At 41.8% G+C, this 13,218-nt stretch overlaps 1 protein-coding gene across 1 annotated transcript; it reads right to left on the reverse strand.

The window, feature by feature from the left end:
- Positions 1-5,441: 5,441 nt before the first annotated feature.
- On the reverse strand, positions 5,442-9,580 carry LOC131892975 (uncharacterized). Its single transcript, XM_059242855.1, has 2 exons — positions 8,879-9,580; positions 5,442-8,637 (listed from the first exon to the last, which is right to left on the reverse strand). The coding sequence occupies exon 2, from the start codon at positions 8,063-8,065 to the stop codon at positions 6,716-6,718; it is 1,350 nt and encodes a 449-aa protein (XP_059098838.1). The 5' UTR covers positions 8,066-8,637; positions 8,879-9,580; the 3' UTR covers positions 5,442-6,715.
- Positions 9,581-13,218: the final 3,638 nt, after the last annotated feature.

The raw sequence follows: 13,218 nt of genomic DNA on the forward strand, positions 1-13,218 counted from the left end.
AATAAAGACCATATTTATCTGCAAGTTTTGGCCGGCCCTAGTGTTTATGGTAGGAAAAATAAACGCGACAGAAACAACAAATCGAAATGATTTTCATTGACATAAAATCAACATATTTGGATTGTTTTAAGGAACATAAAAATGACACATTTGGGCCAAAAATCCAACATATTTTGTCGGAGCCTACTTATCAGTATCACCATTCAAGCCGCTCAGAATCATTACAATCACCTGGTTCTAGCTAAACTCATTCGAAACACTTTGCAATCGATCAAAAAACGATGTCTAAGTGACGCATAAAATAGCGAGACATGGTCTGGTCAGGAGTTATCTAGTGCGGCCTGAGAGCTCCCTCAATCTCATTCCCATGAGCGTTAAAGTGGGTACAATCAAATGATGGGCGATCGAGTGAAATCAGAAGGAGGCTTCATATTGTTTTCAACAAGAGTTGAAATGGTACAATGGTGGTGCAAAGAGAACTTCGGGAACTTCTAGGCCAAAGATTATTAGCAACTTTCCCCCATCAGGTTTTAGATCCCAGAACTTCACATCCTAGTTTGTTCTGGAAAGAAAGGTTGGAGTCATTAGTTTCAGTAATGTCAGTACTTTAGAGGAGTCGTGTATTCTTGAACCTTGGGCCGATTTGGACATGGATACCATGCGTGTCTCTTGCTAATTGGTTTTAAAGCGCCCGAATGCTGTTATCAAATCACAGCATGAATTCTGCGAATAAAGCATTGTTTTTCTTACAAAACATGACACTTTATCTATTTGCGTTAACTAAGTTTTTGAGCAGAGTTATATTTTTACGAAATTCTATCTAAACCATTGTTACTGAAAATGAAATTCCTAACACAATGTTCGCACGCGTCCGATTTTTGGGGGACTCGCCGCAACACTATTTTGAGACCATAGCAGTCTATTGGTAATTTTCTAATGTGTTTGTCAACACACAAGTCTAATGAACTTAACTAAAGGTACAAATGCAATCAAAAATAAATGCAAAACAATTGAGTGAATGTAATGCGCTTTCTTCCGGTTACCTGCCATTTTCCCTTTCCACTGCATTTAAAACTATTCCTGCCCCTTGCAATCATTAGTTTGCTTCGTCAAATTTGTAGCACTTAATTTCAGAGCATATCTTTTTGCATTATTTGGTAAGTTGTTATGCATATTTCAGGTACTAGCGCATATTTTTTGCATATGTTGACCAGCTTTTATGCATATTTTATGCCATAAAAGCGACCTGTTCTCTTCCAATTTTGGTTGTCCCTGTTTATGGCAGGTAATTCCCCATTAACTGAACCTACTGATTCCACAGTGTCTTATGCCATGAGAATTATATTAGTATGGCAAGTCTCAATTAAATGTGGTTGTCGCATTGATCCCTCACAGTCTGCCAGTAACAAAGTGGGCTAAAGCACTCCAAAAGAGGAAATAGGTAATGCTTAACGATTTACTCTGTTTATACATGTGACATGTTTCATGAAAGATCTTAGTAGTTGATATGCTTTGATGTTCTTCATAACGCTCTAATAATATATTTTAGCCATCAAATCTGCCTGAAATTCTGATTCAGAAAGATATTGTAGGGTAGGCACAATATTAGTAATCATTTAAAATGCCCTTGTTCATACATCAACAAAGTGGGTTTTCTTAAAAAAAGTGGAGATGGGTAAAAAATGCAATTTCATATTTTGCACATTTTATGCAACAAGTGGCCAAACTGTATATGTTTTGAAAATATTCCCATATTTTTTTTTGTTTTTTTTTGGTGCGGACTTCCTTACCGCTACCGGGATTGGAATCCCAGCAGTTCAAGACGAGAAGATTATTCATTTTACTTGACTTTAATTTTTATATATATTATTTGATCAACCAACGAATTGGAGTTGGCTGATCTGGCTAATCCTTGAATATAAGGTTGATTCGGAATTTTAGTCAAAAACTTGTCCAAGTCTGACTTAAATCCTGCTACTGGATCAACCCCTACATAAGCCTTACGAATATTTGAGGGAATTGAACAATGAAGGAGACCGAGAAAGAAGAGACTTCATTGTTTTAACTAGCCTGGATTCTCGAGGGCTTCAAGGTGTTCTCAAAACGTACGTTAAGATTTTACGGTCACTACAATTGACCCTAAATCCCTGGTTGGGACAAAGCTCATGAATGCTTTTGAAAACGTACAATATCAGATAACTGAGCACTGTACAATACCAACCAAAATTAACTATTTTCTTTGCATATTTTCAGACTTTTGGTAAAAATGGAAGATTCAAAAGCAACAAAATAGTCTGTAAACAGGTTCTTCTTTCTAAAACTATTTTCTATGGATGTGAACAAACAAAAATGTGCATTTAACAATAAGGTCATGCTAGATGTACATTTTCGTTTTTAGAATAGATTACCTGGCATTGTTCTTTTATCCTTTGACACTATAATGCCCACCCCAAGTTCAAGTGATCTTCCCATAAAATGTGGTGTTGAGTTCTACTTTTTCTGCTCTAATGTCCCAATTGAGCAAACAAAGTTAATATTTAGATGATTTTCTGCCACACTTTGTAACGTATACACTATCTGGGAATGTAATTCTCAACAGATCAAGGCAAACAAGTAATAATTCACAGTGAACTCGCATTCATTAATTATCTAATCCACAAAAAAATAGAATCCTGAACAATCCCCATCTTGCAAGGAGATTTTTGCCTCATGCTTCCCTTTGGTTTTCCAAGTCATTATCAGTATATTTGAATGTAGGGAATATGTGGGGTTGTGATATTTTTCTTTACTCATTTTACCGTTTGCCACAAATTTATTGAACATTAAAAAGAAGATCTTAAATGGAGCTATTTTGCTGAATGGTCTAAAAGGGAGAGTTATTAAGGTGATATTATATTTCTCATGAGGTACAGTGGGTTCAAAATTGTAGTGGTGGAAATTTCATTTTAAATAGGAGATTTAACATAGTTGTTAGCGCAGTTTCTAACATGAGAGAGATTGGTGGTTGTATCCTAATTCCCCAGCTTTCTCTTAAAGAAACTTTTTGATTTTAACCACACCTACAGACATAGAATCTAAATTCCTTTTCTGAACATATTACCGATAGCTGGATTGAGTTGAGTTGTGATGCTTGAGAAAGGAAGAGCTGGATATAATCCAGTCGGCTGAAAAAGCAACTTCAAATTTGATATGCAAGCTTGTGGGTAACTAATTGATACATGGATATGGGATTGTAGTTTATTAAGAATAGCTTTGTTACTTCCTAAATACTTTCTGAACCCATTTTTCCATTACATTTGATTGCTAACATATTTCATTCCATGATTCAAATTAACATTATTGCTTGTGAACTTCTTGAGTCTCTCAAGAAACAAGTCCCTTTTAGAATGAACAATGCACTTTGTCAAAATGGTTGTACTCTGTCTTTTGAAGCGCATTACTCCAAATTGACATTGACAGGATGCAAGAAATCAGCGTGACAACTATATTTTATTGAGAAATACCATACTGATGCAATTCTAATGGCACATGATACTTTAATGCTGTAGAATAAGTTGATTGAACCCAAGGTGAATCAAATTTGTCATAAACCATTCAAAGCTTTGCCTTCTTAAACAATAAAAACATGTTAGGTCTTTTTGTAAGTCACTGACTTCCTGTTGAGAAAGTTTCCAAACAAAGCCCATGCTCGTTGACAATTGGCAGCCAATCATATCAATTTGATGACGTATACTCAACCTCGCGGGTCTCTGCATCCAGTGTCCCTAGTCGGGCTTACCTTGACTGGGTTATGGGATATCGAAAAGGAAAATCAATGCAGTGGAAAAATAATCGAAGCTAACCGATCGGAATGAGTTAGCCTGGGTTTTCTCGGAACCTCGAGAGACGAGGCTCGATTTTGTTGTTGCACACATCGACCTCGCTCCATTGGACGATCACATCAAGTTTCGTATCTTATCGGAGCCATCTTGATGGCCGCATGTCAGTGAAAGTTTCAATGGCGGGTTACCAAATTGGATTTAGACAGAACTTGACATATCTGAGCTCAGTTGAAGCATCTCGCTCAGATATATTGCACTCCAATGCGTTAGGTCAAAATGAGCTACAGGTTTGCGGGTTATTCCGTGCAAGGATGAGATTGAAAAAAAAAATTAGTGCACAGCACACGGGGTTTCTACCGAAAGAACTTCATTCATAACAATATCTGGTACATTGAGTTGGTTACAAACATCGAAATACAGTTTTGAGTGCGAGGGTTTCCCACACCATACGAACTGCTTAGGTTGATAACCACAGAATGTTGATATATTTTTTGCTTCACAACATTATTCGTAGCTATTCAAAAACGTTATTTAAGTGCAAATAGTAAGAAGTGAAGGGGCAATGCACTAGGCCGAAAAATCCAGGGATGAACTCAATTTTTATGATGCTAATTCAAGGTGTGTGTCCTACAAACCCCCCCTCTTTTTAAGTTCAAACTTCTTGAAATACGGACTACGATCAACTTCCCGCCAAATTGTGATGTGAGCACGTGTGAGTTACTTGTCGAAATATAGCAATGAAGTAAGAAACTTAGCAAGTCATTCTTATGTTCGCGGTCTTTCCACTTGGAAAATGGTTCGTTTTAAAGTTATGCTTTCGATCAAACGCAGGCCTAAAATCCGAATATTACCCAATGCAGTTGATAATTTGGAATGAAGTGAATGGTTCAGGAGATGCTGACATTTTGCTATCTTTCGTGGTCCTCGTCTCTAGGAGTACGTACCCTAACTAAATTCAAAAGAAGACGACGATGTTTATTAGAAAAAGTCCAGTGCATAATTAACTCTCTGACCAAAGCACTTTGTTGTTGTGAAAATGAAGGTATCATCTGATAATTTAGAATTTCAGGAGTTGGGCTGGCATTTCTCTGTTACAATAAGACTTTCAAAATTGATTGAACATTACTTGATTGGTTAGTATTCTGTATTGTACCAAACAAACCATGCCAATCCCAGGCACTTCAACACCCACTTCTTTATCTCTTTCTTGCCTTGTCTTGAATGCCTTTACAAGATCAAACTTACATCTAAGCTTCACAGAGGCCTGGTTGTGTTTGCCAACTTGAGGTCCATGATTAAATATTGGTATTAGGATCGGGTTCCAAGATAAGCCATGTGCTCACATATTGGACGAATGATGTATGGTGGGGAAAAAGGGATCTAAATCGGTTTCAAATGGCTTGATCTGTGGTCTACGGAGTTCGAACTGAATACATGGCTCGTTGTTTACCAAGCCAAAGGGGGAGGGAGGAGTGATAAAAGTAAATGGTTTGAGGGACCCTAATTCGAGTGGTAATCCCAGTCACGTTCCTCTAAAGTTTCACTGAACCCGTGTTCGCTCAAGTTGAGGGCGGAAAAAGCACTGCTCAAGAACTATTCTCGCTCGCAAAGGAAGCGATCTTATGTGGCTTGAATAATCTTTATATTTATTCTTTTAATGAAAGATCTTCGTCGGTGCAATATGTAGCTGGCCTCGTTTAAGATAATCAACTCATTTGTTAAGAATTCGATTCGCCTTGGGAGATGGATGCTGATATTCATGGACTTGCATCTCAGGATTTCTCTTTCAACTTCGTTTTGACTCCCAAATAAGGCGTGGGCGATTATGAGCTAATTCTGGGCAGACTGCACCGCCTCTCAGCATCTTATCAAGATTTGGGTCTTTTCACTGTGAAGGAACTTAGGCATCACTGTTGGTTGTTGTGTCCAAGCTGCTGTTGCTTTGAGTTTATCTACTGAAGGTTACACTTATTTTTTGAGGACTTGGACAAGGCTGAAGTGTCAGTTTGAGTGGATTTGTCCTCAGCATTGGCCATCAAATCGGCCTGGATGTCGCCCCCGGTGTTGAATTTGTCGGTGGGAGAAGTGTCAGGCTCATCGGCTTCCTCGATTAGTTGACCACGGCTGAGTGAGTTTTCTCGGGGCCGTTCTTCAAACCGAGGAAAGAATTCCACGCCTGAATTGCGATTGACCGAGGTCTGTGAGGACACACTAGCACCGGCCTTAGTGGTTTGATTCGTGATCTTGTGATTATTGTTGTTGTTCCCATAGTTGAAAATGGAATTCTTGCCCGTCGTCCCATTAGTCAAGGACCCTGGCGAGAGAGTGGGTGCGGATGTTCCAACAGATACGTCGGTTGTGTCAGAAGCAGTGGTTGAAGTGCCCACGGCTGCCGTTACGCCTGGCCTCGCAGTCGACGTAGAACTGGCACCACTGGAAGTGGCTAATGATCCTGGCGACGCGGATGGTAATGAACTGTTTGCTGATGAGGTGGGATGGGGAGAAGGAGAAGAGAGAGGCCCCGAGATTTTCCTCACAATTGGGGTAATGCTTCCCGGTCGAGTGGGCCCGAGGTCGCGCCGAGGATTGTATTGTGAGGAGGACTTGTAAGACATGTAAGAACTGCTGGCCAATGGACTGGACATGGCCGAGCTTGGTCGCCATGGAGTGGGCGAACTCGTGGCCCCATTGTGATTGTTGGTCGTGTTCAAAGGCGTTGTGTTGGTAGCTGCACTGGTCGGAGAAGTACTGGCAGTCACAACGGAATCCATGTAAGGCGAAGTGGGCCTGGAGGATGGTGCTGATGCCGGAGTGGCAACCACAGAGGCTGTGGGAGTGGTGTAAGTTCTGATTTTGACGGGGGTAGGAGTGACGGGAGCCGTTTGGCCTCGTCTTTATGGACTGCCGTTCCGCAAACCACTTGTGTAGGGGCTCCTCGAGGGCAAGGACCCACCGACCACCGGAGGTTTTCCATTTAAACTCGGAGCAGGTGGAAACGTCTCCAACTCTTGAAGTTCTTTCCAAATTTTATTGATATCACAATCAATCTCATGCAGGGTCTTTTCGGTTGCACTGCCGCCGCTGCGGTGTCTGGTTCTTTCGGAACTTGATGTGCCGTTTGGGGGCAAATGGTTTCTGTTTTTACTGTCTAGGGACGAGCTCCGGGTTGTCTTGGCAACACTTGGACTTTGTGGTAACACGTCTTCATAGGGATCCTCATCAACGTTGAACCTTACCGTGTGATGGACCCTTTTCTCTGTCGACTTCTTTCCTCCACGATCCTTGCTGCGGTCTAGGGCAGAGCGGCGTGGTGAGTCTAGAACGGATGCAGGACTAGTTCTTGGCTTGGGAATGGGTGGTTCAACACCCTCCACCCGAATGGGCACAATCTTCTCTTTGAAAGGAATCGATTCTTGTTTCAAGACTGATTTCACAGGAGACTGGCCAGGTTTGGGTGAAGGAATTGTTTGATTGGAGGGCTTATACTTTGGACTGAAAGCAGACCATTCGGGCGGCTCAAGGTCATCCAATTGTGTAAACTTGGGCATGAATTTCTCTCCGGTCTCTAACTGGATTGGTACAATACGTTCTTTGGTGGGAGTACTATTTTCTGAGAACGAAGGTGACATGCCCGATTTGCGTCGGCTGCGGCCTTTGCGAGTCTCAAAGGCTTCTGGGCTCTTGTCTGGAAACTCCTGGTGACAATAGTTGGTGAATTCTGTTTTAATATTCATGGTCTCATCGGGGTCTCTGGACACTATCCGACCATCCGGCATCTTGATGGGCACCAATCGCACACTATTAGTTGGGATCATCGATTGGAAGCCCCCATTGCGCGGGTCGTCTTCTTTGGACCTGGATCCGGATCTCGACCGCCGGATTTCTCGCCGCAAGGTGTCCGCTCCGATCTCCTGAATGTTCACTCCACGAGCGGCTTTACTATGAATATCATCACTCGAACTCGACAACTTGGTTACCAAGCCATGGATCTCATCTCGACTCCCATCCTCGTGAGTCACAATCAAACTGCGCCTCTTGGACGCATTTCGCCCCTCGTTGGGAAGATGATAAGGCGCCTTCGAAGCTTGAGATGAAGAGGCGCCTCCCGGTGGATTGCCAACGGCGCCCTCCAATTGGATGGGGACCACGCGCTCCGTGACCGTAGCCATTTGATCTTGAACCGTCTTGAGATAGGGCCGTCCGTTGCTCTTGGACACGAGGCTTAACAGCAATCGAGAGCCCATATTGTGGTTGCCATGATGGAGATGAACTTACTGTGGCGAAGTTGGAGGGAGACCTTGGCTAATGAAGTCCTTTGATTGGTGACAGGCCATTGTCATGAGAGTTCTCGGGAACACAACATGTCTTTGGTATCATTAATTCACCGGAGGATTATCTCTTTTTTTTTTCGTTGCGAAATATCGTGGACCTACGTATGCAAATCCTCTCGTCGTCCCCATACAAACAGGATTGAGAGAAAAATGACTCCCTCAGCCGAAAAGAATCACCGGAAAAATCGTACTCCGTGATTCATTCGAGCACCTCGGCCAATCCTCAGCGTACAAATGTATCTAAATAGAGATGAGGTGCTCAACATGGGAAAGATCGAGAGATCGGAGTTATGCGTCCCAGACTCGCACTGAATGGCGTAGCGGAATGCCAATGGATTGACTTGGATGTGAGTCGAAGAGCGACAGCGAGATACTAAATGTTAGTGTTGCACTTGTCATTGACGCTCAAGAAATAGTGATGAAGTAGGCACTCTTGAAGTGTGTTGGAGATGGTGATGTTGTGAATTTTGGCATCGTGAGCATTTCTATTTTTCGGACAGGAATCTTCAAAACCTGCCTCGTTATTAGGATCCCAGAGCTGCTGAACAAGTACCCTTCATTAAGAGCCCTCTGAAGAGCGATAATGATGAGGTACACATTCGAAATTATCGACCAATTTTCAACCCCTCCCATAAAAATGAACGACTAAAGAACGTTTCATTACTCATATAGCTTTAAAAGTAAGGAGTGACAGATTTTGAAGAATCTCAGTTTGGCTGATCTCACTTTTTTTTCTTAATGCTGCTTCTTGAGCTGATGATGGTCGTGTTGAAAGTACGTACAAAAGCAAGTCTTGAAGAGACTCCTCTTGTTTGTGGAAGATGAGGAGTGTGTGTGTGTATTTGAGTTCGCTCAATTTAGCGCCCTTCTTCTCCACTTGAATCCTCGGCGTTCACTGATGGCCAAACTATGACAGAAAACACTGGATCTCTTTGAGCATGAGTGATGTAATCGTCTAATTTGGCACAAAATGGGGAAACATGAAAACGACTCAATTGATTCCTTCGTTTCTCTCGTTTTCTTGCAAGCACTCCATTCTCAATTGTGGCTGGCGCCTGTTCGTTCCAAGATTAGCTGGAATGCCACGCAAGTTCGCCCCAACTATGTTAATGGAGACCTTTAGTCCTTCACTGGAAACTTATGACCTCGCGTCCCCAGAATGTATAATTGACTCGGTGCCTCCAGGATGAATCGGATAAATCTCCACGGTCTGCAACGCGAACGAGGGAAATCTGATCCCGTATCTGCTTTATTTTTCCCCCGCAAGACCTGCAGACTTTGACGTAGCGGGTCACATTTGGGCGAGGTCCGGGCCCAGACTGAACACACTCAATTGAAGCAGGGGAAAGGAATCCCGTTCAGAGCGGGACGAGTGAGCACATGCGTTGCTACAATACTGGAGTTTCGAGGTCGATGCCATTGGACTGTCGGCGAGGACGAAAAGTTCTAACAAGTTGCCACGAACGGGAGGGAACAGCTTCACGCCAATCTCAGATCCGCCTTTCGTTCTCGTTCTCGCTCGGGCTTCCTCCAGGACTACCTACGACGATCGTGCCTCTCTGGCCATGACTAGAGTTTTTTTCGCTTTTTTTTTCGAGGCTACAGCCTCCATTCAGGATGGGCCTATTTCACCGGTCGCGCAACGAACACGCTCTCCTTCTACTAACAGTACGGTTTGTATGTATGTATGGCTTGGAGTGGTACGATATGGATGCATTACGTCATCTGACGTGAAGGAGAGAAGAGGACGAAAGGCCTGAATTCAGCCCTGCAGCACTGAGGAGTGGGAACACACATGAAAGGAGAAGGTAGAGTGAGACAGAGACACAGAGAGAGAGAGAGCTGGTGAGACGAAACGTGGTAATTGAGTGTACGACTCGGTTTTGTACACTTGCAAGTTTTTGAACGAGCCATCAAGTGCAATCAAGCACCTTGTGGGACAGACTTGGCAACTGCCATTTGAAATGGGTTAGTGATTAGTATGCGGGGAAACTATCGGTACTAACAGCTCTTGCGGACCTCAAAGCACCAGAGAAAAAGGTTGATTGTGTTCAAGGGTCGATTAGCATGATTACATCATCGACCGAGGTTTAAAGGAGTTGGTCCAGTTTCATTTGAGTGTGTAACGGGACGCGAGCGGGGATTATTTTCTTGAAATTCAACCTTCATTGAGTCTTAAAAGTGAGGAATGCTTTTTTTCTGGCCTTGAGTTTGCTCCTATATGGGAGCTAGATAGATGTAAATCAATCTCAAATTGAATCCAAACCCATTGCAAAGAGGATCATTCTGAAGAAATCTGCTGTTGGAAACCTTTACAAAAAGGACACAAAACGGGATACAGATGCTTGAAAAGTTGGAAGAAAAATGTCTTCATACAAGTGTGGATCCATTCGGAAGACGTTTTCTTTCGTGCTTGTCAAGTTGTTCTTAAGACCTTGCCCAAATTTACAATAACTCATTCAAGGAGACTCAAAATAGACTTGCCAATAAAACTTGTTATGATCGTCGTTCTCCATCGTCACCAAGGCCTTCTTTTGCAGTGAAGAAAAGATAGAAGGAGCCTTTTTTATAGCGTTTGGTTCGGCAAGCAAGAACGGATAATAAAGCAGTACACATTTGTCGTTAATACGTAAAACAGAGTCGTAATGCTCGTGAAAAATTAGGCACTTCGTCTTTTACGATTGATAATTTGTTCCTCTTCAACTTTTTTTCGTGGCGTCCCCATCTAATTTACAAGTTTCCCAATTTTAAGCCCAACAATATTTTTTTTTTAATCAAGCCTATATTGTAATTATTTTGCTTCTTTTTATGTACTTCCTAAACTCCGAAGTCAATTATAGTTTTCTTTGAAATGCCTTTTTGCCTCGTTTGTAAAGAAAGTTGGAAAAGTAATCTTAATCAAACAGTTTCAATTTTATCGAGGACAATTTCCTTACTTGTTCCAGTCTGTTTCATTATCATGGAACATTTAGAATTGAAAACCAACTACGTGGAAAAGTTGGAACTTTTGGGAACAAGCTGGGATGATGAAGCACGCCTTTTGAAAATGGTGGATCATATCCCAAAAGTTCTGCTTTCTGATTGTCAACTGAGGCATTATGACTCAGTCGCCTGGAAACTAGAGCGACTTTTCCTGGGCGACGTAAAAAACAAAAGGTTTGAAGAACAAGATCGAGCCGTTTAAAAAGTATAACAATGAAAAACAACTACATCATAACATTTTGGCTTACAATCGAGGACTTGTTATTAATTCAACGGTAAGTCGGAAGCTTTAGGTTACTTTGGTCATCAAACTAAAGTTTCGAAACCAGGGAGGGTACGAAATTTTGATGCCATCTAGTGGTGTAATTTTACTTCGAACATTCAGCTTTTTCAGAGTCCACATTGCCGATCTCAAGATGTTCTGTTCTTAGCTCTTGTTCTCCATTTCCAAACTTAATCAAGGTATGGAGAAAAATGACACCTTGTATGATATCAGGGAGTGTGCCAAGAAGTGCTTTGAAAGACGACTTTCCAATACGAAGATGGAACAAGAACGACCCTTACTTGCAAAGATATTTCCCAAGCCTCTCTAAACCTGCACTTGCCAAAATGGGACTTGAACCACACTTTACTCAATGTTTTTCCCCAGGATCTTGAACAAACACGAACGAACGGAAAGAGGAAGAAAAGCTGATTGGTAAGAACAATTTCTCCGCGTGAATGAGAAAAAAAGCGTTATTGTCAGCTTCATCTTTCTGTGGGATTTTTATCCATGAGTCGAGGAACTCATGGCCATTGAGTGCGTGAGCTTTCATCTCGTTTGCAAATATTCGGCATAAAACGCCGATAAGGCAACCCAAATATCCATCAAAATTTTGATCTCTTTTTTTTCTCTCAAAGTATAGCAATCATGGCCTTGTCGAAAATTAAGTGTACGGGAATTTGCCGAATCGAATGCAAATTGCAATAGGAGGAGTGGCAAATATTTGTTAGTTAAATAAAATCGCTTTCAAAACATTCCTTGAGGAGACATCGCGTACTTTTGGTCAAATTTGACATTTTATAATCTACATGACCTGTGAGAAGGTCAAACCTTAGTTTTCATTGAAAGACGTATCTCAAAAGTGACACACTTGCTAGAAACAATGAAATGCATGCCCATACATATATCGAACCAAATTCTATATTTGACAAATTGTGTAACTTTTCACTCGCCATTAAAGGACCCTTTAAATTTTTTTCAAAGGGTTGTGCATCCATTTAATGTTTTTCCAACGTGCCACTTTGTTTTCTTGTCTCTCATAATTACTAGCTCGAATCATCGAAATTAAATTGTTCCTTGCTAGGATTCAATCGCATGCTTCATATCTTCTGCTCTCATATTGGCCAGTTTTGCATTGCCTCCTTAAACCTGATAAGTAGGAGTAAAATCAACTTTTCAAGGTGAAGGTCATTTTGGTGGCTGCCGAAACTGAATATAAATGAATTATAAAAGTTACTATGGACTGGGCGCAGAATAAACTCCACTCAGGTCAAAAAGTTACTTAAAAAGTCCTTGGGTTGGGAGGGCCCCACCAAATTTACTAAGGCCTCGGTTATGTCCAAGTTCATGAATAATGGTGTCCAATGATGGATCCATGCTCCTTGGTGCTTCTGCTTTGTACGTACTTATTCCTGTTTCTCTCTGTCAAGTGCTAATCCAGCTAAATATTGCGGCCCTCCTCGGCAATACCATTAGCACCGTCTTACTCCTTGTCCTCATCCTCGTCCTAATCACCATTACGATGGCCATCCACTTGGAATGCATCAAATTTACATAAAGTTGAGTTTTAAACAGAGTCCCGCCCTCTCTCCCGATTGGAGACGAGGCATGAGGAGAAAACAAGTGGCCTAAATAACCATCAACCACTCCCTTGAAAGGGCACAATGGAATACTATATTAGTCACTTCTAGGTTGTATGTATACTTGTTCGCCTTTTCTTGGTGCTGAAATCTCGGGCGATCCATCTTGTTTTTGACTTGACCAGGGTTGCCATTTGGAATGGGTTCCAAACAAATCGACGAATCATGACGGATACTGTATT

This window comes from Tigriopus californicus, chromosome 2, assembly GCF_007210705.1.
Source record: "Tigriopus californicus strain San Diego chromosome 2, Tcal_SD_v2.1, whole genome shotgun sequence".
Classification (NCBI taxonomy): domain Eukaryota; kingdom Metazoa; phylum Arthropoda; class Copepoda; order Harpacticoida; family Harpacticidae; genus Tigriopus; species Tigriopus californicus.

Coding starts and splice junctions, on each gene's coding strand:
- LOC131892975 (XM_059242855.1), bottom strand. CDS start 8,065: ATGGGCTCTCGATTGCTGTTAAGCCTCGTGTCCAAGAGCAACGGACGG.